The 26,348-nt window shown below is 48.9% G+C and overlaps 1 protein-coding gene across 1 annotated transcript; it reads right to left on the reverse strand.

Annotated features, from left to right (window-relative positions):
* Positions 1-438: 438 nt before the first annotated feature.
* On the reverse strand, positions 439-26,348 carry sfrp5 (secreted frizzled-related protein 5). The gene is made up of 3 exons (XM_055647092.1): positions 25,042-26,348; positions 17,391-17,468; positions 439-1,206 (listed from the first exon to the last, which is right to left on the reverse strand). The coding sequence occupies exons 1-3, from the start codon at positions 25,571-25,573 to the stop codon at positions 881-883; spliced, it is 936 nt and encodes a 311-aa protein (XP_055503067.1). The 5' UTR covers positions 25,574-26,348; the 3' UTR covers positions 439-880.

The raw sequence follows: 26,348 nt of genomic DNA on the forward strand, positions 1-26,348 counted from the left end.
GCTTTGCCACTCGCAATGAAACCGTGGGCTGTGTATCTTCAAGCAGGTTCTCCCCTAACCCAAGGAGACTGTGTCCCTGACAGTTGTCCCATGAGTGGAGCAAGTTTCCACCAAGTTTAAGCCTGTGGCAGACTTGTGGAGCCAACTGTTCTCTTGGAGTATGCGATCTGAATCACTTAATCCATGTTTGTTTTTCCAACATGCCACGCCAAAGGTTCTTCCTCTGCCAAGTTATCTAGGCCATATTATCTTTGGACAAGGAAGAGAGATATATATATATATATATAGATATAGAGAGAGAGAGAGAGAGAGAGAGAGAGAGAGAGAGAGAGAGAGAGAGGGGGGGGGGGAGGGGGAGACAGAGAGAGAGGTGGGAGAGAGAGAGAGAGGAGAGGGACAGAGAGAAATGTGACGTTATAAAAAACTCTCTCAAAAACTCTCTCTATCTCTATGACTTTCCTTCGGGTGCTCTGGTTTCCTCCCACATCCCAAAGACGGTAGGTTTGTAGGTTAATTGGCCCTCTGTAAATCGTTCCCTAGTGTGTAGGGAGTGGGTGAGAAAGTGGGATGGCATAGAACCGGCGTGGACTCGATGGGCCGAAGGGCCCGTTTCCGTGCTGTGTTTTTCAATCGCTCCCTAAATGTCCTTAAGTATCCATTCATCCATCACGTCCATTTAAAGCAGGATTTCACGTTCCATTCCATCAGGTTATCGGCACTAGAGAGATTATAGAATAATTGCTATGTATGGACAAGGTCATTGGATAAGGCTGGCAGAAACCATGCGTGATTATTTTTATAACAGAGACGCCATAAAAGGAATTGCTGTGACTTTGCTTGCGTGTGTCTATCCTAAACGGAGTCCTTGGCCCAAGAGCAGTCATTGAAAGATGTGGTGGAATGTGGGGCACTGGTAGGTTTTCATCTGCTTCAAGGCATGCCGCAAATCCTTGTTCTTCTTGTCCCACCGGTGGATGACGGTGAGGAGAAACTGGTTGTCCCACTTACGGCCCATGATGAGGAAGCTGCTGCTAGGATTGTTCAGCTGGGTGCACGGGCAGCTCGCTCCGTTTTTAATGAATAGAACCAACTTCTTGAGATCCTTCTTCTTTAAAGGCCCCATCTTCAGCACCTTCTTCCTCCTCTGGGAGATGATTTTGCGATCGCCCTTCTCCCTCTTTATCTCCTTGATCTTCATCTTCAGCGCTGCAAAGACAAGGCGCACAATCATTAACCGTCCAACCCTTTCATTGAAAGAAGTGGGAGGATGGGTCTCTCATGTAATATCTGTACAACATCAGCATCCGTGTATTATTGTCACCTGTACCGAGGCACAGTGGGGACATTCTGTTTGCGTGCGATCCGGTTAAATTCTGCCATACATCAGTACGATCAAACCATACACAAGTACAATAGGTAGCACAAAGAGAAAAATACCAGAGTGCAGAATATAGTATTACAGCATTGTGGCATTACAGTTATAGAGGAAGTGCAGGTTAAAAAAGTGCACAATGCACAATAAGGTTGGTTGGAAGATCAACCATCAGGCTCTTGAATCAGACCACACAACTGTCACCACAACCCTGCCTCAGCAGCCATCCACAATGGGTTTGCGTTGCACTATGTTCTGTGGTTCTGCACTATTATGGTCTTGTCACTGATTGTTAATATCTAGTATTATCGATGATTGTGCATTTATTTGTGGGTTATTGCGTTCATTTACCTGTAAAGCTGCAGCAAGCAAAAGGATTTCATTGTTCATCCCCAACGCATGTGGCAAATTAACACTCTTGACTCTTGAAGATCAGGACTACTCCCGAGCTTATGGGAGGACCATTCACTAGTCTGATAACAGTAGGGAAGAAGCTGTTTCCGAATCTGGCGGTACGCGCTTTCAAGTTTTTCTATCTTCTGCCCGACGGGAGAGGGGAGACGAGGGAATGACCGGGGTGTGAGTGGTCCTCGATTATGTTGGTTGCTTTCAAAAGGCAGCGTGAAGTGTAGATGGAGTCGATGGTGGAGATGGTAGTTGCCACCTATAGATCAAAATGTCCCTGGGAGTGCACCACAGGCTCGAATCAAATGTTACGGTGCAGACAGTTGCTACGTAGACCCAGCAAGGAATAAGCACTGAGGTTTTAGTACAGGATTAGGCTTGTATTCACTGGAGTTTAGAAGGATGAGGGGATATCTTATAGAAACATATACATTTATAAAAGGACTGGACAAGCTAGATACAGGAAAAATGTTCCCAATGTTGGGTGAGTCCAGAACCAGGGGCCACAGACTTAGAATAAAGAGAAGGTCATTTAAGACTGAGGTGAGAAAAAGCTTTTTCACCCAGAGAGTTGTGAATTTATGGAATTCCCTGTCACAGAGGGCAGTGGAGGCCAAGTCGCTGGATGGATTTAAGAGAGAGTTAGATAGAGCTCTAGGGGCTAGTGGAGTCAAGGGATATGGGGAGAAGGCAGGCACGGGTTATTGATAGGGATGATCAGCCATGATCACAATGAATGGCGGTGCTGGCTCGAAGGGCCGAATGGCCTCCTCCTGCACCTACTTTCTATGTTTCTATGATGCACAGCAGCTCACGGAGAACAGTGACAAAATAGAGGGAAAGTGAGATGTCTCTCTTGAGTTCTGCGGCAGTTTGCATGGGTTTTTGTTTAGTTTAGTTCAGAGATACAGCGTGGAAGCAGGCCCTTTGGCCCAGCGAGTTCGTGCTGGCCAGCGATCGCTTTTACACTCGTTCTATCCTGCACACCAAGGGACAATTTACAGAAGCCAATTAACCTACAAGCCTGCACGCCTTTAGAATGCGGGAGGAAACCGGAGCGCCCGGAGAAAACCCATCTAGTCACACGGAGAACGTGCAAACTCCGTACAGACAGCACCCGTGGTCAGGATTGAACCCGAGTCTCTGGCGCTGTGAGGCAGCGGCTCTACCCGCTGCGTTACTTGTGGCCACATCACAGGCAGAGAAATGTGTAATATCATGAGGGGAGTAGATTGGATGGATGCACAGAGACTTTTTCCCAGAGTAGGAGAATCAAGAACAAGATCAAGGCAGAATCCTTTGAAGACATGAAGGTAATGAGATCAGGGAGATACAGCAGATGTGGTTGATATGGCTTTGGGAAACGGCACCACAACAGAGGCAGGAATGAAGAGAAGGGCAGGAAGAGTTAAGGAGTGTGGGACCACACAGTTTAAACAAAGAAACCCAGGGAATGGCTTGAGAGGTCAAAAGAAGTTTAGTTTGGAGATACAGAGTGGAAACAGGCCCTTCAGCGCACTGAGTCCTGCTCACCAGTGATCACCCCTTACACTCTCACCCCTACACACTAGAGACAATATACAATGTATAGAAGCCAATTAACCTACAAACCTGCAAGTCTTTCGGATGTGGGAGGAATCTGGAGCAATTTCGCGTGGGGGAGCGTCCAAACTCCGCACAGACAGCACTCAAGGTCAGGATCGAACGTGGGTCTATGGCGCTGTAAGGCAGCAACTCTACCGCTGCACCACTGCACCACCCCAGGTTGTTTAACTGTGTGTGTGTGTGTGTGTGTGTGTGTGTTGCTACCCTGGAACCATTGAAATAGTCTTCTTTGAAGAACTATTGTAGAATAGGACACAGAATGCTTGAGGAACTCAGCGGGCCAAGCAGCATCTGTGGAGGGGATGGACAGAAGAGGTTTTGGGTTGGGACCCTTTTCAGGTCCATCTATCAGTTTCCGGTGTAGACACAAAATGCTGGTGTATCTCAGCGGGACAGGCAGCATCTCTGGAGAGGAGGAATGGGTGGCATTTTGGGTCGAGACCTTTCTTCAGTTTCCGGGTTTTGTTCTGGGATCACCTCTCATTCCTGGCGTTCCCTCCAACCCCCCTCACACCGTCAGTGATGTGTCTATCGTAGAATAGTTCCCCCATCGCAGTATTTTTCGCATCGCCTTAGTGAATGAAAATGAAGAACTTGCATTCCTACAGCGGGCGGTTTCTAATGAGGTCAGAATGTCCCCAAGCAACGTGTGGTTGGTGTTGGGAACATGAGGAACAACTTGTGCGCAACAAAGGCTCTGGAACAACGATACACAGATGGTCAGCTCATCAGCGTTTAGGGATGAGTACAGAATGAACAGCGTCCGTAGGGAGAAGCACTTTGCTCCATGTACGGGTTCCTGCAGGACTCAAGGCAGACACAAAATGTTGCAGTAACACAGCGGGTCAGGTCGCAAACTCTGGAGATAAGGAATGGGTGACGTCTCCCATTCCTTTCCTCCAAGGATGCTGCCTGACCCGCTGAATTACCCCAGCATTTTGTGTCTATCTTCGATGTAAACAAGCATCTGTAGTTCCTTCCTACACACTCCTGTGTAGAGCTAGACTTGAAGGGTGTGAAGAAGAATCCCGACTCAAAACCTCACCCATCTTGTTTCTCTCGAGATGCTGTCTGACCCGCTGAGTTACTGCACCACTTTGTGTCTATCCCCACCTGGCCTTCTTAATGGTCTTGACCCGAAACGTCGCCTATTCCCTCTCTCCATAAATGCTGCCTCACTCATAGAACCATAGAAAACATAGAAAACAGGTGCAGGAGTAGGCCATTCGGCCCTTCGAGCCTGCACCGCCATTCGATATGATCATGGCTGATCATCCAACTCAGTATCCCATCCCTGCCTTCTCTCCATACCCCCTGATCCCTTTAGCCACAAGGGCCACATCTAACTCCCTTTTAAATATAGCCAATGAACTGGCCTCAACTACCTTCCGTGGCAGAGAATTCCACAGATTCACCACTCTCTGTGTAAAAAATGATTTTCTCATCTCGGTCCTAAAGACTTCCTTCCCTCTTGTCCTTAAACTGTGACCCCTATTTCTGGACTTCCCCAACATCGGGAACAATCTTCCTGCATCTAGCCTGTCCAACCCCTTCAGAATTTTGTAAGTTTCTATAAGATCCCCCCTCAATCTTCTATATTCTAGCGAGTACAAGCTGAGTCTATCCAGTCTTTCTTCATATGAAAGTCCTGCCATCCCAGGAATCAGTCTGGTGAACCTTCTCTATACTCCCTCTATGGCAAGAATGTCTTTCCTCAGATTAGGAGACCAAAACTGTACGCAACACTCGCTGAGTTTCTCCAGCATTTTTTGTTTACATTTGATTTTTCCAGCATCTGCAGTTCTTTCTTAAACGCCTATGATTCTAAGACTTTCTTTCTGGTTCCTTGCTGTTGCCTGAATGTTTGAAGCAAGGAACAGCTTCACCAACTGTGTTAGAGCTTGACTCCAATTTTCCATCAGTAAGCCCAACATACCACGGATTAAATGCAGACAAATCCCCCCCATCCTGAGCTTCCTTGGCAAGAATAACACAACGAGCCACAGTGACCCAACCACAACCAGCTCATAACGTGTGATCCACATTCCACAAACATCAGGGAGATTCCTGATCCGCGCTTCCATGGAGACAGTCAGTCGGCTGCAGGGATCAACCCGTGCACACTAGCGTTACCCCACGCTGCTCTGTTGTTCCCTGTGAGATCAGCACCACAACCACAGGGCCACTGGAGACGTCAGACACGAGGAGCAAAGGCCGGTGGAAGGGTGAACCAGGGTGTGGAGAGGGAGGCCAGTTCGCGGGCCGATCTGGTCAAAGGCAACTCAGGAAGGCTCTGCAGGAACCTGGGGCTTATCGGGATTCGGAACCGCTCCAGTAGACCGAGCGGTTAGGAAATTAGGAAATGGCCCCAAAACCTTGCGGTGCCCGCGTGTGTAAACATGCAGAAAGAATTTCCCTGTCCGTTTGCATATGCGACAAATAAGGCACCATTGAACTGTTGACCGAGGTCGGAGTGAGGGGGCGTCCAACGCTCTATGTCAGTCCCCGGCATCATGATACTGGGGCATTTCTCCTTCGGAACAACCCAAGTCCATGGAAAGCATTGTGTCAAGTTGCATCACAGGAGATTGAGTAAATTCAGGCATACATGACTGTTGCCAACCTCTACAGATGCACCATACTGTCCGGGTTGCATCACAACTTGGATTGGGAACAGCTCTGCCCAAAAACCCAAGATGGGGCCGCACGGGGGAGGGGGGGGCGCAGCGGTATAGTTGTGACTCACAGCTCTAGAGACCTGAGTTCGATCCTGACTAAGGGGGTTTCCTGTACGGTGTTCATACATTCAACCTGTGACCACGTGGGTTTTCTCCGGGTGCTCTGGTTTCCTCCTGCATGCCAAAGATGTGTAGGTTTATAGGTACAGTAAATTGGCTTCTGTAGATTGTCCCTAGTGTGTGGGATAGTGCTAGTGTACGGGGTGATCGCTAGATGGGCTGAAGGGCCTGTTTCAGAGAGATGTACCCAGTCCATCACACAGACCAGACTTCCCACCGTTGACTCCATCTACACTTCATACTGCCTCAGAAAAGCAGCCAATGTAATCAAAGACATGTCCCACCTCGGTCATTCCTTCTTTTCCCTGCTCCCATTCAGCAGAAGGTACAGAAGCTTGAAAGTGCGCACCACCACTCAGGAACAGCTTCTTCCCCTCTGTTATCATACTTCTGAACAGTCCTCCATCAGCTAGGGTACTGTCCGATTCACCTCTATCCCATTGCGGACATTGGACTTTGTCTCTGGAACTGATGCGCTACATTGCTGAGAACTATGTTCTGCACTCTGTATCTTCCCCTTTGCTCTACCTATTTTACGAGTTTGACTTGATTGTTTTTATGTACGGTATTATCTGATGTGATGGGATGGTAAACAAAACCAAGCTTTTCCCTGTACATCGATACACAACAACATGAAACATAAACCAGATGACATTTCGGATCTGGACCCATCTTAGAACCTTCTTCATACCTTTATTTCCCCGTTGATATTGCTTCATCATCAGAGGCTGTGCCTTTGACGGCCTACATCCTGAACTCCAGGTATCCCTCCGAAACCTTTCTACCTCTCTCCAGCTCTCTCTCTCCCTCTCTCTCTCTCTCCCCATCTTTCTCTCCCTCATCTATTGCATCCGCTGCTCTAGATGTCAGCTGATCTACAGTGGTGAGACCAAGCGAAGGTTGGGCGATCGTTTCGCCGAACACCTCTGCTCGGTCCGCATTAACCAACCTGACCTCCCGGTGGCTCAGCACTTCCTCAACTCCCCCTCCCATTACGTATCCGACCTCTCTGTCCTGGGTCTCCTCCATGGCCAGAGCGAGCAACACCGGAAATTGGAGGAACAGCACCTCATATTCCGCTTGGGGAGTCTGCATCCTGGGGGCATGAACATTGAATTCTCCCAATTTCGTTAGCCCTTGCTGTCTCCTCCCCGTCCTATCTCTCCCTGAGCCCTCAGGCTCCTCCTCCTCCTTTTTCCTTTCTTCTCCCCGCACCCCTCCCCACAACCCCCATCAGTCTGAAGAAGGGTTTCGGCCCGAAACGTTGCCTATTTCCTCCGCTCCATAGATGCTGCTGCACCCGCTAAGTTTCTCCAGCATTTTTGTGTACCTTCGATTTTCCAGCATCTGCAGTTCCTTCTTAAACACATTTCTCGCTCTCTCTCTCTCTCTCTCACTCTCTCTCTCTCACTCTCTCTCACTCTCTCTCTGCCCTCTTTTTTTAAAATATATGGAACTCAGTCTATTCTCTCTAGCTCTCTCTCTCTCTCCTCAATCTCTGTCGGACTATCTTTGATCGGACTTCACTGACTTTATCTTGCACTAAACATTCCCATTATTCCCGTTATCATGTATCTGTACACTACGGATGGCTCGATTAAAATCAAGTACCGTCTTTCCGCTGACTGGATAGCATGCAACAAAAGATTTTCACTGCACCTCAGTACGCGTGACAATGAAACTAAACTAAACTCTCCCCTCTGCCTCTCTCTACTTGTATATCCGGCACTCTCTCCCTCTCTCTCTCTCTCTCTCTCCCTTCTTTCCTCTCTGTCCTCTCTATATTTTATATTTGGCACTCTCTTTCTCCTTTCTCTAGCATTCTTTGTTTTTAACTCAACTGCTTTCTGACTTTTTGTCCTCTCTCTATCTCTTTCTCCTCTCTTTCTCTCTCTTTCTCTCCCTCTCTCTCTTCTCCTCTCTGCCCCACTCTCACTCTTTCTCTCGATCTCCAGCTCACCCTCTCGTCCTACCCTCCAATAAACCACCCTCTCTCTAGCGCAGCTTGCGGTCAGGTTCGATTGTCCACATCCATCTCTTCTACATTCGAGTTGCTTAATAAAGATGGGTTAGTTATTCTTTAATCACAAGCAGTGCACTTTCATTCAAGATCAAATACCAGTAAATGGACCTCTCTGGTGCCTTGATGCATTGTTTGGATAGAGCAGGGAGCCAACAATTCAGGACATCACTTCCAGCATCTGGAGAACTCACTCCTGGGGCCTTGCCTGCGGTGTGGTTAAGGCTGCTCATCACTTTGGTATTGCACATTGGGCATTTTCCAAATCCATCCCAGCTGATGCTCTTTCTGAGTGGGGGGTTTTCGTGCATTTTATTCCACTTTATTCTCAGTTTTATGTGGAAAACGGGCTTTTCACAAACTGCGGGTGATCAGAGCAGTAACTAAAACCACACCAGACTGGGTGAACACAGTCGTACGGCTGGTAACGCGGGCCCTTCGGCCCAACTCATCCAGACTGACCAAGATGCCCCACCATGCTAGTCCCACTTGCCATTCAGACTTCCTTTGTTTCCTCCTCTTCTCTCCTTCCCTCCCCCCCCCCTGTTTGTAACGTTCACTGGGAGCGTGCTACCGTGGGAATGCAGAAGAGGTTCAACAGGCCTGAACTCAGGGTGGCACGGTGGCACGGTGGCACAGCAGTAGAGCTGCTTGCCTCGCAGCGCCAGAGACCCGGGGTTAATCCTGACTAGATGTGCTGTCTGTACAGAGTATATACGTTTCCTTGTGACCATGTGGGTTTCCTCCGGGTGCTCCGGTTTCTCCCACATTCTAGCGACGAACAGGTTTGTTGGTTTATTGCCTTGCTTCTATTCTATATTGTCCGTAGTGTGTGGGGTAGTGTTAGTGTACGGGGTGATCACTGGTTGGCGCGGACTCGGTGGGCCGAAGAGCCTGTTTCCACGCTGTATCTCTAAAATCCAAAGTAAAGTCTTATTAACCTACAAACCTGTATGTATTTGGGATTTGGGGGAGGGAAATGGTGCACTCGGAGAAAACCCATGCGGTCACAGGGATAACGTGCAAACTTCACACACGACAGACCTGAGGCTGGGTCATTGGAGCTGTGAGACTAACTAGCTCTACTAGCTGTGCTACCCCTTGCCTCGTGTTACGAGATCAATAATCCAAAGACTCATATCTGCTGACATGTGTTTTAAATCCTACAAAGGCATTTTGGTAATTAAATTCAAGTTAAAAAATAAATGTCATAAATAGCTAACATTTGTGACATGAAACAACTGAACTGTTATTAAAAAACAATTTAGTTTACTAATATCAAATTTGCCATCTTTGGCCAGACTGATCTTTTGTCCATTCAGATATTAATCTTAAAAAGACACAACGTGCTGGAGTAAATTAGCGGACAAGGCGGCATCTCTGGGGAACGTGGGATAGGCAATGTTTCGGGTCGAGACCCTTCTTCAGACTGCAAGAATCCGGCACAGTGGCCAGTGGTAGCAACCAGTGGTTGCTGCCTCACAGTGCCAGAGGCCCAGGTTCGATCTTGACTACAGGGTGTTGTCTGTACAGAATTTGCACGTTCTCCCTGTGACGGTGTAGGTTTTCTTCACATGCTCCAGTTTCCTCCCTCACTCCAAAGACGTGTGCGTTTGTAGGTTAATTGGCTTCTGTAAATTGTCCCTAGTGTGTAGGGTAGAACTAGTGCATTGGTAACCACTAGTCGGCGTGGATTTGGTGGGCTGAAGGGCCTGTTTCCATATTGTATAAACTATACTAAACTAAAATATTAATCTTAAAAAGCCACAAAGTGCTGGGGTAACTCAGTGGGGTCAGGCAGCATCTCTGTAGAACATGGATAGGTGACATTTCGGGTCAAGACCCTTCTTCGGACTGCTAGAGGTCAGGATGGAACCCAGGTCTGTGGCGCTGTGAGGCCAGATCATTGCCACTGTTGGAATCGGGATGGTTGGCATGATTAGGATAGTTATGGCAGCATGACATTCATTCCTTCCCAAACTTGGATTTATTTGATTTGATTTTGGAGACAGAAGAACAGAGACACAAAGAACAGCATTGCTAAAATCTTCAGCAGAACACTGGAGTGCTGGATGATCTCAGCGGGTCAGGCAGCTGTGGAGGGAATGGACAGGCGATGTTGCTCAGTGGGTCTGAGGAATGAAATAGATAGATGATGTTTTGGATTGTGACTTCCAGATTCATGGACAGTTTCTTCCCAGCTGTTATTAGGCAACTGAGCCATCCCGTCATCAACTAGAGAGCGGTCCTGACCTCCCATCTACCTCATTGGGGACCGTCAGACTATCTTTAATCAGACTTTACTGGACTTTATCTTGCACTGAACATTATTCCCATTATCCTGTATCTGTGCACTGTGGACGGCTTGATTGTAATCATGCACAGACTTTCCAATGACTAGATAGCACGCACTAAAAAAAAAGATTTTCACTGCACATGACAATAAACTAAACTAAACATAGAAACATAGAAAATAGGTGCAGGAGTAGGCCATTCGGCCCTTCGAGCCTGCACCGCCATTCAATATGATCATGGCTGATCATCCAACTCAGTATCCTGTATCTGCCTTCTCTCCATACCCCCTGATCCCTTTAGCCACAAGGGCCACATCTAACTCCCTCTTAAATATAGCCAATGAACTAGCCTCAACTACCCTCTGTGGCAGATTATTCCACAGATTCACCACTCTCTGTGTGAAAAATGTTTTTCTCATCTCGGTCCTAAAAGATTTCCCCCTTATCCTTAAACTGTGACCCCTTGTTCTGGACTTCCCCAACATCGGGAACAATCTTCCTGCATCTAGCCTGTCCAACCCCTTAAAACTAGTGTGATCGACAGGTTGGAGCGGGGTCAGTGGGCCGATGTGCCTGTTTCCACGCTGTATGTCTAAAATGACCCAAAACATCAGTCGATGATTACTCCTCATTGAATCCCCGGGGAGATGGCAGCTGGCAATGACGTTGGTCTTGCTAACAGTATCTGTATGGCAAGCTTAGATCACAAGGGCTACATATACAGTAGGGAAACAATGAGAGGCGTTATCAGCCCAGGCACTTCCCAGATGCTCCTACACTTGCTCAAAACTGTCATGTCCAGGTTTAGTCTTCAGTTTTAGTTGTAGAGATAAAATGTGGTGTAAAAAAGACTCTTTGGCCCACCGAGTCTGCGTCGACACGTGATCACCTGTTGACAGTAATTCTACAGGGCACGCTAGAAACAGTTTACAGAAGCCAATTTACCTACAAACCTGCACATCTTTAGACAGTGGGAGGAAACCGGAGCACAGGGAGAAAAACCCCACACAGTCACAGGGGGAACATGCAAACTCCATACAGACAGCACCCAAGGCCAGGATGGAACCCGGGTGTCTGGCATTGCGAGGCAGCAGCTCCACCCGCTGCGTCACTGCGTCAGTCTTCTTTCAACTAAAAATGTAATTGTTCCATTTTGGGACATCTGACAATAAAACACTCTGTTGAATACTCCCTCTTCTCCCCTGTCCCACTCGGCACAAGGCACAGAAGTGTGAAAACGCACACCTCCAGATTCAGGGACAGTTGCTCCCCAGCTTTTATCAGACAACTGAACCACTAACAACTAGACAGTGGTCCTGAGCTACTATCTACCTCATAGAAGACCCGCAAACTATCTTTAATCAGAGTTTACTGGACTTTATCTTGCACTAAACGTTATTCCCTTTATCCTGTATCAGTACACTGTGGACGGCTTGATTGTAATCATGAATGGTCTTTCCGCTGACTGAGTAGCTCGCAACATAAAAGCATTACACTGTACCTCAGTACACGTGACAATAATCTAAACAAAATGACCTCTGCTTCTTGCTCCAAGGATGCTGCCTGACCTGCTGAGTATTTCCAGAGATTTGTGTTTTTATTTCAGATTTTCAGCGTCTGCTGGTCCTTCACATGACAACAAACTAAACTAAACTAAACTAAACTGCTGACACAGTTTAGCAAGACCAAAAGATGGAAAATACGATCGTGTCGGTGTGAACGAGCGTGGTGGTGAGCTGGCCTTATCCGTGGGATCTCAGTCTTGAAGTGGAGTATTTGATCGTAAATTCGGATGTGGTCTGTGCCTGGCTTTGTCCACTTCCCCGACTTGGCTACATATGGAATCCTTTTGCAGTTGAGCCCACGTTATACGTCCATCAAATGAAACCGAACTTGCACATCTGATCGCCACATTTTCTGCCTATTGCTCCTCTTGCACGAGTCTCTCAGACTGTGCATCTCGGCAAATCTAGTTGTGAGCCACAACCCTCAATGTAAACTAAACTGAACTAAACTAAACACACTTAAAATCACCAAAAGATGTTGTGACACAATGATGCAGCAGTAGAGTTGCTGCCTCACAGCACCAGAGGCCCAGGTTCGATCCTGACTGCGGGTGCTGTCTCTACGTTGTTTACACGTTCTCCCTGTGACCGCGTGGTAGGTTTTCCCCGGGTGCTCCGGTTTCCTCCCACATTCCAAAGACGCGCAGGTCTGTACGTTAATTGGCTTCTGTAACAATATCCCTACTGTTCAGGATAGAACTAGCGCGTGGGTGATTATCGGTCGGTGCGGGCCGAAGGGCCTGTTTCCACACTGTAGCCCCAAACTAAACAAAATTAAGCTCGGAGACACTCGGAGACCAATGGCACCTCTCAAGCTCTGCAAGGGGGACAAACGTCGCCTATCCATGTCCTCCAGAGATGCCGCCTGACCCGCTGAGTTACTCCGGCACTTTGTGGTTTACTTACGGCAGAATGGGAAATGGACTTACGCACAAGCAACTGAAACTTCCTCTTTGGGGTGGTCTCGTTCTCGTTCTCCCTGTGTGCTGGCAGCGCTGGTCTTAATAACAACAGTGTTTACATTGGAGCAAAGAACAGACTGCTGGAGGAACTGCTGATTGTCATTAAGCTGGAACCAGTGCAGATAAGATTTACAAGGACATTGTCTGTACGGCAGGGCCTGAGCTACAGGGAGAGGTTGGGCAGGCTTGGAGTACAGGAGGCTGAGGGGGTGATCTTGTAGAGGTGTGTGAAATCAGGGGGAGAATACATAGGGTGAATGCACAGAGTTTTTTTGTACCCAGAGTAGAGGAAACACGAACTAGAGGACATAGGTTAAAGGAGAGAGGGACAAGGTTTAATAGCAACTTGAGGGGCAGCTTTTTCCATCCAGAGGACGGTAGGCATATGGAACGAGCTGTGGGAGGAGGTAGTTGAGGCAGGTACAATAACAACATTTAAAAGACTCTTGGACAGGTACAGGGATAGGAAAGATTTAGCAGGATATGGGGCTAATAGTTGCATTTTTTTGGGGGGTATTTTATGTGGGGGGAAGCGGGGTAGGGTAAGACGGGAACCATCTTTCAGTTACTTCCTGGCGAGGATGCGGCTATTATCCAAGTGGCGTCCTTGTCCCCCCTCGCGGCCTACCAGCTGGATTGGCGAGGCCTTTCCTGCCGGGAGCAGACCTGAGCTTCAGCAGCGGTGGCGAGGCGCTGGAAACATTGCGGAGCGGGCGAGGCCTTCCTGGGATCGCCGCTTTGAGCTCCGGAGTGCTGGGCCGCTGCTCCAACATCGCGGAGCTCCCAACGCGGGCGGCGCTGACTTTAACATCGCGGAGTCCTGGGACCCTTTGCCGGGGTTCGCCAGCGCGAATCTCCCTCCGCCCAGCGCGGCCAGTGGACATCGGGAGCCGCGGACTCCGGTGGAAGGTGGTTCGTCGAGAGGATCCCGGCGAGAGGGCCTGAACATCGGGCCGACCGGAGTGGCGACTACTGGGTGCTCGGGAGGCCCCGACCACGGGTGAACATTGGGGGACATCGGCGAGGAGGTTGACTGGACTTTGGTTCCTTCCCTCACAGTAGGGAACTTTGGTGCTGCTGTGAGGATGTTTGTGTTGTGGACTACTGTGTTCTGTGTTTGTGTTTTTTTTAATTTTTTTTTTTGTATGACTGTAAGGGAAAAATAATTTTGTTGTCTCTTCATTGAAGACAATGACAATAATTCAAACCAAATCAAGCTTGGATGGGGAATTGTTATCGGCATGGACAACTTGGGCCAAAGGGCCTATTTCGGTGCCCTGACTTATGCCCCTGTCCCACTTAGGAAACCTGAGCGGAAACCTCTGGAGACTTTGCGCCCCACCCAAGGTTTCCGTGCGGTTCCCGGAGGTTTTTGTCAGTCTCCCTACCTGCTTCCACTGCCTGCAACCTCCGGCAACCACCTGCAACCTCCAGGAACCGCACGGAAACCTTGGGTGGGGTGCAAAGTCTCCAGAGGTTTCCGTTCAGGTTTCCTAAGTGGGACAGGGGCATTACCAGCGGGTCAAGCAGCAACTGTGGAGGCAGAGAGAGGGTGGATGTTTTGTGTCGAGACCCTGCATCCAGGACTGAGAGTGTACACACTCGATTTGAAACGTTCACGGTTGATTCCCTCCACAGACGCTGCTCGACCCGCTGAGTTCCTCCAGTACTTTGATTTTTTTTTGTTCCGAATTACAACTTCTGCCTGGTCCTAACTCCAGGATGTGATTCAGCTGGAGAGAGTGATACTGGAGAGATGATTCACCAGGATCGTGCTTGGATTGATGGCCTTAAGTAGTGGGAAGAGATTAGAGAGGCCGGGCTTTAGACTTTAGGGATATAACGCGGAAACAGGCCCTTCGGCCCGCCGAGTCTCTGCTGACCACGGATCATCCCATACACCAGCAATATTCTACACACCAATTTTTTTACTGAAGCTAATTAACCTATAAACCTGTACGTCTCTGGAATGTGGGAGGAAACAGGAGCACCGGGAGAAAACCTACACGGTCACAGGGACAAATTCCGTACAGACAGCACCCGTGGTCAGAATTGAACTTGTGTCTCTGGCGCTGTGAGGCAGCAATTCCATGACTGCGTCACTGTGCCTCCCCAGGCTTGTGTCTCCCTGGTGTGAAGATGGCTGAGAGGTGATCTGATGGAGGAATATCAATTACAGGAGGCACAGATAGCGAAAGTAGTACAAGTTCCTACCTGTAGGGCTATCAAAAACAAGAGTCATAGAGTCATAGTCAGTGTGGAAACAGGTCCTTCGGCCCAACTTACCCATACCGGCCAACGTGTCCCAGCTACACTAGTCCCACCTGCCTGCGCTTGACCAATATAACTCCAAACTGGTCCTATCCATGTACCTATCTAACTGTTTCTTAAATGTTGCGATAGTCCCAGCCTCAACTACCTCATCTGGCAGCTTGTTCCATACACCCACTACCCTTTGTGTGAAAAAGTTACCCCTCAGATTCCTAGTAAATCTTTCCCCCTTCACCTTGAATCTATGTCCTCTGGTCCTCAAATCCCCTACTCTGTGCATCTGAGGACGTGGGTTTAAGGTGAAAGGAAGGAGATTTAAAAGGGAAGGTACACAAAAATGCTGGAGAAACTCAGCGGGTGCAGTAGCATCTATGGAGCGAAGGAAATAGGCAACGTTTCGGGCCGAAACCCTTCTTCAGATTCAAAGGGACCTGAGTTTTTTTATAAGGAGAGTGGTTGATATTTGGAACGCACTGTCAGAGGAGGTGGTGGAATCGAGATACAATCACCAGCTCATCGGCACACGGTGGCACAGCAGGTAGAGCCACTGCCTCACGGTGCCAGGGACCCGGGTTCGATCCTGACCACGGGCGTTGTCTGTACGGAGTTTGTACGTTCTCTCTGTGACCGCGTGGGTGTTCTTGGGGTGCTCCAGTTTCCTCTCACATCCCAAAGACGTGCAGGTTTGTAGGTTAATTGGCTTCTGTAAATTGTACTGACTGTGTAGAATATAATTAGGCGATCACTAGTCGGCCAGTCCAGACTAGATGGGCTGAAGAGCCTGTTTCCATGCAGACAGGAGTGGGAGGTTATGGGGAGAAGGCAGGAGAATTGGGTTAGGAGGGAGACATAGATCAGCCATGATTAAATGTCGGAGTAGACTTGATGGGCCGAATGGCCTAATTCTACTCCTATTCCCTATTACTTTATTGATCACTAAGACTAAACTAAAAATAAACTAGTTAAGAGGCATTTAGACATGATTTCAATAAGCAAGGCACAGAAGCATTGTCTTAATGCGTGCTAAAGGGATAGGTGTGGATGGGCATAAAGGTTGGCATGGACGTGCTGGGCCGAAGGGCCTGTTCCTGTACTGTCCCGCTCTGTATGTTGGGGTTAATGTTGGTGGATAATTAGTGGGTCCCACACACAACACCCCCTCATCACTATTTATGGTGTTGGCTGCAGCTCGTGATTGCACTTGGTACTCGGACACCCTTGCATTGATAAGTGCTGTACAAATGTTGCTTAAATTAATCTTTAATTCGGTAATCTTTAATTCCGGGCACCGGCACACTCGATAAGATAAACACAACTGTCTCCGCAATAAAATGTGCTACGAATGCTTCCTTGAATTGACAGGTTTTTGATGAGTAAGGGTGTCAAGGGTTATGGGGTGAAGGCAGGAGCATGGGGTTGAGAGGGAAAGATAAATCAACCATGATTGAATGGCGGAGTAGGCTCGATGGGCCGAATGACCTAATTCCGCTCCAATGACTTATGAACCGCCTCTTGCAAATGATTACATTGCCGTGCTACCCTTTGATCTTTGGTGTGACAGTCTGGGCATGGATGTGTTGGGCCGAATGGCCTGTTTCCGTGCTGCATGACTATCACCAGCTTAGCAGTTCCAGCAGCATTCATGGAGGCATGGTGGATGTTTTGTGTCGAGACCCTGTATACCAAGACTCCAGCACTTTGCGTCTTTTTTTTGTAAATCAGCATTTGCGGTTCCTGGTGTCTACAAGAAACGTGCCTTGACCTTTAAGTGCCAACATGGAGGATAGCTGAGCAGATTAGGTCAGCACAGTGGCAGCAGTAGAGTTGCTGTCTTACACCAGAAACCCAGGTTCGATCCTGACTACGGGTGCTGTCTGTACGGAGTTTGTATGTTCTCCCTTTGACTCCTGGGTGCTCCAGTTTCTTCCCACACTCCAAAGACGTACAGGTTTGTACATTAACTGCCTTTTGTGAATTGTGCTGAGTGTGGAAGATTGAACTAGTATCGGGGTGATCGATGGCCGGCGTGGACTCGGTGGGCTGAATGGCCTGTTTCCATGCTTTAACTCTTAAGCTAAACCATAGATTAGAGACTCACCAAACTCGCTGGCGCAGTAGTGCTCAAGAATAACGTCCGCCTTCATCTCGTTGTCACAAGGTGGACAGATCTTCGAGACTGCAGGGAAGGGAGTGGGGGACAAGAGGAGAAACATAACGCCATTTAGAGTTTGTACTGTTGACAGAGAAGTAAGAACAGGAGTCAACCATTAGAATAGAATAGTAGAATAGTTTCTTTATTGTCATTGTAACATGAACCATGTACAACGAAATTTAAAATGTCAGCCAGTCAGTGCAGCATTCAAACATTTCTAAAAGCTAACGATACATACAAGGTAAAATATTAAAGATAAACAACTAAATAAATATCACGAACAAAGCACGCATACACACCCAACCCTCCATCCTTCTGTCGATTTCACAGTTACCACAGTCCCTTAGTCTGTATCGCCCCTGCGTTCCTTGGCGGCTACATTTAGTGCTTTTATAGCAGTGGGGTAAAAACTGTTTTTTAGTCTGTTCGTCCTTGTCCTTGTAGATCTGTACTGTCTGCCTGATAAGCCCATTCTGAAGTTCATGAACATAACATCATGTCATAGATTCACAGAGATGTACAGCACAGAAACAGGCCCTTCAGCCCACCTTGACAAGAATAGAGTAAAGAGTGTTTCATTATCATATGTCCCAGGCAGACCAATGAGATTCTTACTTGGTGCAGGACAACAGAACATGTACCCATATATTCCCGGCAATGAAGACGCACCTGCGTCAAAGACACACCCCCGATTTAAGTTGCTACATTTTGCAAAACGGATGGCGGGACAGGATCAAGGGTTTGGTTTAGTCCAGGGGTCGTCAACATCGCCTGTGTGCCCCGGGACTGGCTGTAGCGCCCAGGTCACCTGTGAGCGCTGGGCCCAGCTGCAGTTCCCTGGTCGCCTGCCCCGGGACTAGTAGAGAGAGATAGCGAGCCCGGGTAGGAGTAGCCAGCCTTCCGTCCAGCAACTACCCGCTAAATACCACCTCCACCTTTGCGCCTGTGCCAAAGGTTACCGTGGCCGGCAAAAGGCGCTGAGGTGACGGTCGGTTCCGCTGTCCAGTCCCAGTGGATGCTCGCAGCCACCCGAGTTACCCTCCCCGCCCACAATTTGAATTTTCAAATTTATCAACAGAATGCATCGCAGCATGGTTTGAGAACAGCTCCATCCAAGACCCTTAAGAAATCGCAGAGAGTTGTGGACGTAACCCAGACCATCACGCAAACCAACCTTCCTTTCCGTTGACTACATCTACACCTCACACTGCCTCGGCAAGGCCACCAGCATAATCAAGGACCAGTCTCACCCTGGTCACTCCCTCTTCCCCCCTCTCCCATCAGACAGGAGGTACAGAAGTGTGAAAACGCACACCTCCAGATTCAGGAGTTTCTTCCCAGCTGTTATCAGGCAACTGAACTGTCCCATCACCAACTAGAGAGTGTTCCTGAGCTCCCTCTGCCTCATTGGAGACGCTCGGACTATCTATAATCGGAATTTACTGGACTTTATGTTGCACTAAACGTTATTCCCTTCATACGTACGATGTGGACTGTTTGATGATGTATAGTCTTCCCATTGACTGGATGGGACGCAATACCTCAATACACAATACCTCAATAAACTAAACTAAACTAAACATCATAGGCAAGTGTGCCAGATGCTTTCTTCATCACACTGTCTACCTGACTCACCACATTTAGGGAACCATGCACCTGTACTCCTCGATCTCTCTGTTCTGTGACACTCTCCAAGGCTCTCGCTTGTATTTACTCTCCAGGTTCCTCAGAATTTTATATCTCTCAATTAATTGCAGTGAGTTGTTTGATGTAGCCCAGCCTATCAAACAGACCAGACTCCCCACCATTGACACCATCGACACTTCACCCTGCCTCAGAACAACAGCCAACATAATCAAAGACTTGTTCCACCTCGGTCATTCCTTCCTCCACCCGCTCCCGTCCAGCAGAAGGTACAGAAACTTGAACGCGCGCACCACCAGACTCGGGAACAGCTTCTTTCCCTCTGTTATCAGGCTTCTGAACGGTCCTTCCACAAGCTAGGGTACTGTCCGATTCACCTCTACCCCATTGCGGACATTGGATGCACTACAATACTGAGAACTATACTCTGCACTCTGTATCTCCCCCATTGCTTTATCTATTGTACTTGAGTTTGACTTGATTGTATGTATGTATGTATGTATGTATGTATGTATGTATGTATGTATGTATAGTATTATCCGATATGATTAGCTAGTATGCAAAACTAAGCTTTGTACTCTTTACCTAAACTTCACTCTACAATGGATCTTCTTTATACCCCTAGAACCACAGCCTATCCAGGACCAAGTTAGGTGCATAAGGTTAACATAGAACAGCACAGAAACAGGCCCTTCAGCCCACAATGTCTGTGTCGAACATAATGTCAAGGGACATTAGCGCAGACACAGGCCCTTCGGCCCAACTTGTCCACACTGACCAACTTGTCCCACCTGCCTGTGTTTGGCTCATATCCCTCTAAACTTGTCCTATCCATGTACCTGTGGAAAGAGGCCCTTCGGCCCACCGAGTCCACACCGGCCATTGATCCCCCATTCTCACTAGTTCTATGTCATCCCACTCCCTACACACTAAGAGGCAGTTTACAGAGGGCCAATTAGCCTAAAAGAACCACACGTCTTTGGGATGTGGGAGGAAACCGGAGCACCCAGCGAAAACCCACGTGGTCACAGGGAGAAGGCATAATATCCACCCACAGACAGCACCCGAGGTCAGGATGAAACCCGGGGGTCCGGTGCCGTGAGGTATCAGCTCTACCTGCTGCGCTGCCGTGCCGCCCTCAGTGTGGGAACATTCTCTCAGTGCTCCGTCTACAGCCCGATTTCCTGCTCTCCTTCCAACCTCTCTGCGGGGTCTCAGGAACCCCTTGGTCATGACAGGGCAGACGGGGAAGACCTTTGGTCTAAGACTCAATCGAATTTTCATAAATGAATGCCTGAACCACTCAGTCATAAATCCCTGGAAAGATTATATCAGGGGACTTAATTAAATTGAGCTTAGTGCAAATATTAAGACACTGTTATCTTAAATCTAGCAAAATAACACAACGCCAAGGCAAGAATATTACTCTGTCCTTAGATGTCGTTTGGTTGAAATGTACAACCAGTGTAAAAGGAATGTCAGAGCTCGGCACTTGTTCCTCCATTTTAACAATCCACCTGAAATCCTCTTCACTGCCTCCTCATCTGAGTATGCTGGAGTAACTCAGCAGTACAGGCAGCATCTCTGGAGAAACGGGGCAGGTGGCGTTTCAGGTCAGAACCCTTCTTCAGGGGGTCAGGGGGGGGGACGGTGAACTGGAGGTAGGATGTACCTCTCTCGTCGTTCTGCCCCAGTTTTCTCTGCTTATCTTCTGCTTTTTGTCAACGTTCAAACATGCCTTTGATCCTCACAATCAACTGCAGGCCCCAGGGAGTGTTGTAGAGCAGAGGAATCGAGGAGTACAAGTCACCCGCCCTTTTGTTCCAGAGACTTTGTGGGTCTGAAGAAAGGTCCCAACCCGAAACGTCATCCATCCTTTTTCTCCAGGGATGCTGCCTGACCCGCTAAGTTACTCCAGCACTTTGCGTCTATCTAAGGAGTACAAGTAGTTTGACACAGCAAACTGCAGATGCTATTTCTTCGAGTACATGATTCGCTGAAAGCGACATCACAGGTAGGTAGGGTGATGAAGAGGACTTTTGTATTACTGGCCATCAGTCAGGGTGTTGAGTCTAGATGTTGGGACATTATGTTACACTTGTACAGATGTCACTGAGGCCACGCTGATCACCCTGCTTTGGGAAAGATGCCAGTCAGCTGGAAAGAGTGCAGAGAAGATTCACGAGGATGTTGCAAGAACTCGAGGGCCTGAGCTACAGGGAAAGGTTAGGCAGGCTAGGACTCTATTCCTTGGAGTGAAGAAGGCTGAGGGGCGATCTTATAGTGGTGCATAAAATCATGAGGAGAATAGATAGGGTGAATGCACAGAGCCTTTTACCAAGGGTAGTAGAATCAGAGGACATGGGTTTCAGGTGAGAGCAGAAGGATTTTATTTAAATCTGAGAGGGAACTTTTTAACACAGAGAGGAATGAGTAAATGGAATGAGCTGCCCGAGGAAGTGGTTAAGGCAGCAGGTTTTCAAACAAGAGGACATTACTTCAGAATTAAGGGACAGAAGTTTAGGGGTAATATGATTCTTTACTCAGAGAGTGGTAGCGGTGTGGAATGAGCTTCCAGTGGAAGTGGTGGAGGCAGGTTCATTGGTATCATTTAAAAATAAATTGGATAGGCATATGGATGAGAAGGGAATGGAGGGTTATGGTATGAGTGCAGGCAGGTGGGACTAAGGGGAAAAAAAGTTGTTCGGCACAGACTTGTAGGGCCGAGATGGCCTGTTTCCGTGCTGTAATTGTTATATGGTTATATGGTTAGGTACAATAGCAACATTTGAAAAACATTTGGACAGAGTAAGCTTTAGACAGATATGGACAGGAAAGATTTAGAGGGTTATGGGCCAAACGTGGGAAAATGGGACGAGCTTAGATAATTAGTCATACATTGTGGAAACCAGACCTTCAGCGAACTTGCCCACACCAACCAACATGCCATATCTACACTAGTCCCACCTGTCGGCATTTGGCCTACATCCCTCTAAACTTGTCCTATCCATGTACCTGCCTAAATATTTATTAAACGTTGGGATAGTACCAGCCTCAAAAATTTTGGGTCAGGACCCTTCTTCAGACTGACCTGACTTTAGAGATACAGGCCCTTCGGCCCACGGAGTCCGTGCCGACCAGCGATCACCCCGTACAGTAGCTCTATCCTACACACTAGGAACAATTTAAAACTTTACAGAAGCCAATTAACCTACAAACCCGTACGTCTTTGGTGTGTGGGAGGAAACCGGAGCATCCGGAGAATACCCACACGGTCACGGGGAGAACGTACAAACTCCATACAGTCAGCAGCCGTGGTCAGGATCGAACCTGGGTCTCCGGCGCTGTGAGGCAGCAGCTCTATGACTGCGCCACCCTGATTCCGAAGAATTTGAAGGATCTTCAGCAAGGTGGAGGGGTAGTAGTTGGGCAAGCGACTGGGAACCTCTGACGCTTTCCTCAAAGCACTGAAACTCACACAAGTGGAGCAAACTGCCCGTTACACCAGAGGATTTACAGGAGTGACTGGGCACTGAACGTACAGGAGCTGCAGCAAGCAGACTTTTCAATTCCTGGCAACTCACTTATTCGTAGCCAACATAAAGAAAGGAATGAGAGACCAAAGTGCAACAAATCATGCTTAAAACGAGGTCTACCATGCCTCAGTAACTGCTGCATTACTCCAACTGGACTCGTAAAACAGCATCTCCCTCAGACCCGTTCCCCTTCATTATGTCTAACCTTCCCTTCTCTCTTCTGATAAGTCACTCTTTCACACTCTGCCCGTCTCTGCTGCTTTGTCTGTCTGCCTCTGTCTCACTTTTTTTTCTATTTCTTCCTCTCTGTCTCTCACTCTCACTTTCTATCTGTTTCTGTCTGTCTCCCTCTTACTCCGTGTATCTCTCTCTCTTCTTGTCTCTCTTTCTGCCCCACCTTTTGTCCCTCTCTTTCTGCCTCTCCCTTTGTCTCTCTGTCTCTCTTTCTCTTTCTTTTGCTCTCTCTGTCTCTCTCACTCTCTATCTATCTCTCTCTCTGCCTCTCCCTCTGTCTGTCTCTCCCTCTCCCTTCCTATCTCCCTCTCCCTCCCCCAATCTCCATCTCCCTCTCATCCTCCCCGTCTCACCCACTCTCTCGCACCCCCCCCCCTACATTTCTCCCTCCGTCCCGATCTCTCCCTCCCCCTCTCCCACCTTCACTTCCCAACCTCTGCCTCCCATTCTCTACCTCTCCCTCCCTCCCTCTCTCCTCCTCCTTCCCTCTGTGTTGTTTCCTCTCTGTTCGTCTCCGAACGACCATCCCAGTTTCCAAACAATTCCACCTGGAACAATTTCAAGTTCCTGAGCAGACGTATCTTTGACCATAAAGAAAGCCTCTACTAGCTCACAACACCCAGGAGATTTGGTGTGTCGACAAATACTCTATCGAGCCTCTACAGGTGTGTATGGCAGAGAGCCCACAGACTGCTTGGATCGATAACCCAAATACCCAGGAACAAAGGAGACTACAGAGAGTGGTGGACACTGCCCGGTCCATCACAGGTACTGACCTCCCCACCATCCAAGGGATCTACAGGAGGCTCTGCCTCAAAATGCTGCCAGCATCATCAAAGCCCCACAACACCCTGGCCACGCTCTCATCTCACTGCTTCCATCGAGAAGAAGGTACAGGAGCCTGAAAACCGTGACCTCCAGGTTCAGGAACAGCTTCTTATTGACAATCATCAGGCTTTTGAACTCCAAACACCATATTACTACAAACTATGCATTGTCTTGGTTGCACTAAGGACTTCAGCCTTTTGTTTTGCACTAATATTGTTTTTTATAAATTAATTGAACTTTCTTTTTCTATTGTGTTACCTGGATATTGTGTTTACGGTAAATAAAGGTCTCAGCCTGAAACATCACCTATCCATGTTCACCTGCAATGCTGCCTGGCCCCACTATTTTGTCTTTCTTTGTAAACCAGCACCTGCAGTTCATTTCCACTTTATTTACAGACCTGTTATGCTGCTGCGAGTAAGAATTTCATTGTAAACAAAAAGACACAAAGTGCTGGAGTAACTCAGCAGGTTGGGCAGTATCATTGGGGAACATGGATAGGTGATGTTTCAGGTTGGGTCACTTCAGATTCTGCAGAACCAGTCTGAAGAAGGGTCTTGACCCAAAATGTCATGTATCCATCTTCTCCAGAGATGCTGCCTGACCCGCAGAGTTACTCCAGCACTTTGTGTCTTTTTTGTGGTTGTAAACCAGCATCTGCAATTCCGCGTTTCTGCCCGTTTTAATGACTTGCTTCAACGCTGTAAGAATGTCACCGTTCAGTTTTGGGCACATATGACAATTAAACACACGGTAGAAACAAAGAACTGCAGATGCTGTTTAATACATAAAAGGACAGGTGTGAAGATGTGTCTCGACCCTGATACGTTACCAAGCCATGTTCTCCAGAGATGCTGTCTGGTCCACTGAGTTACCCCAGCACACTGTGTCCTTTTAGACTACAGCATGGAAACAGGCCATTCGGCCCAACTTACTCACACCGGCCAACATGTCCCATCTACACTAGTCCCACCTGCCTGCGTTTGGCCCATATATACCCCTCTACCCCTCTATCCATGTACCTGTCCCAATGTTTCTTATACATCGGCATAGTACGTGCCTCAACTACCTCCTCCTGTAGCTCGTTCCATAAACCCACCACCCTTTGTGCAACTTCACCTGTCAAAAGTAACCCCATTCCATTATCACCCCCTCCCCTCTTCATCTAAAGCATATTCCTCTGGCTCTCAAGACATTTGGTAATCAAACGCTCTGGACTACTTGAATCTTTGACCCCCCCCTTCCCCTCCCCCTACCCCTACTACTCCCTCTCCCCCCCCCCCCCCCCCCCTCTCCCCCCCTCCCCTCCCCCCCCCCCCCCCCCTCAAACCCCCCCCTCCCTCCCCTCCCCGTACCTGGAGGCTGAGTGACGGGGCTCCCGGGAGACTGCAGCGAGACACAGAGGTCGTTGTCGAGGGGAAAGCGATCGCATCTCAGCATGTCGGGCCAGGGGAAGCCGAAGGAGCCCATGACGGGCGAGCAGCCGTCCCTCACGGCCTGGCAGAGGGAACGACACGGGTAGATGGGGCGGTCCAGGCAGATGGGGGCGAAGAGGGAGCAGAGGAAGATCTGCGTGTCGGGGTGGCACTGTTTGGCCAGGAGAGGCACCCAGCTGCTGGCTTGCTGTTTGATCTCAGGCAGGGAGTCGTGCTCCAGGAGATTGGGCACCCGCATCTTGCGGTAGCCGATGTTGTGACACAGTCTGAGGTCGGGCGGGATGTCCACACACTGCGGCTGTTTAGTGTAGAAGCGGCCGGCCTGCAGGTGGTCCGACTGCCAGCTGTAATACTCGTACTCCTCGGCCCGTCCCGGGCACAGCAGCAGCAGCAGCAGCGACAGCAGCGGCAGCAGCAGCAGCGACCAAGCCGGCGCCGGCAAACGCCGCATCTCGCCCGGGATCCGCGCTCCTGGCGCCGGCCCCACGGACACTGACTCTCCCCGCCCGGCGCTGGCCAGAGGTCAGAGACACTGAGACACACGGGAGGGTGAGAGTGAATGAGAGAGAGAGAGAGAGAGAGACTGAGGTAGGGAGGGAGGGAGGGAGGGGAGAGAGGAAGAGTGTGCGAGAGAGTTAGAGATCAGAGGGAGAGAGAGACAGAGAGGAGAGAGCAAGAGAAAGAAGTTATAGCGAAAGAAGAGAGTTACAGAGAGAGGGAAATACACACCTGGGAGGGAGTGGGAGAAGAGGTAGAAAGATAGAGAGGGACAGGGGAGAGAGGTGATGGAGAGAGGGAGAGAGAGGTGAGGGAGAGAGAGGAGAGAGAGTGTTCACTCACACACGGGAGTGAGTGGGATAGAGAGAGGGAGAGAGTGTTCACACACACACGAGAGGGAGTGGGAGAGAAAGATAGAGAGAGGGAGAGGGTTGGAGAGAGAGTGTGTTCACACACACACAGGAGGGAGTGGGAGAGGAGAGAGTGATAGGGAGAGTGAGCGTGTGTGCTGTTGTACTTCGCTCACACACACACAACACTCTCTCACACTCGGGCAGGCGGGTGTGGTGTGCTGCGTGGATGGATGGCACAGTATTTAGCAGCTCCCTCCCCGCCGCCACAGACCAGCCCCCGGGCTTCCCCACAAAGCCGCCAGCGTCTCACAGCCGCCAATCACCCTCTCCAACTTGTGTCAGTCAGCGCTGCCCCGGACACGGCGCCGAGCCTGC

The sequence above is a fragment of the Leucoraja erinacea genome, chromosome 15 (genome assembly GCF_028641065.1).
Source record: "Leucoraja erinacea ecotype New England chromosome 15, Leri_hhj_1, whole genome shotgun sequence".
NCBI lineage: Eukaryota > Metazoa > Chordata > Chondrichthyes > Rajiformes > Rajidae > Leucoraja > Leucoraja erinaceus.

What these genes read in the sequence shown, in the direction of transcription:
- sfrp5 (XM_055647092.1), bottom strand. Translation starts at nt 25,573, where the DNA reads ATGCGGCGTTTGCCGGCGCCGGCTTGGTCGCTGCTGCTGCTGCCGCTG. An exon ending in CCCCGTCACTCAGCCTCCAG is followed by an intron (nt 17,469 to 25,041) that starts GTACGGGGAGGG and finishes CCTTCCCTGCAG; the next exon opens with TCTCGAAGATCTGTCCACCT. An exon ending in CTACTGCGCCAGCGAGTTTG is followed by an intron (nt 1,207 to 17,390) that starts GTGAGTCTCTAA and finishes TTGTCTTTGCAG; the next exon opens with CGCTGAAGATGAAGATCAAG.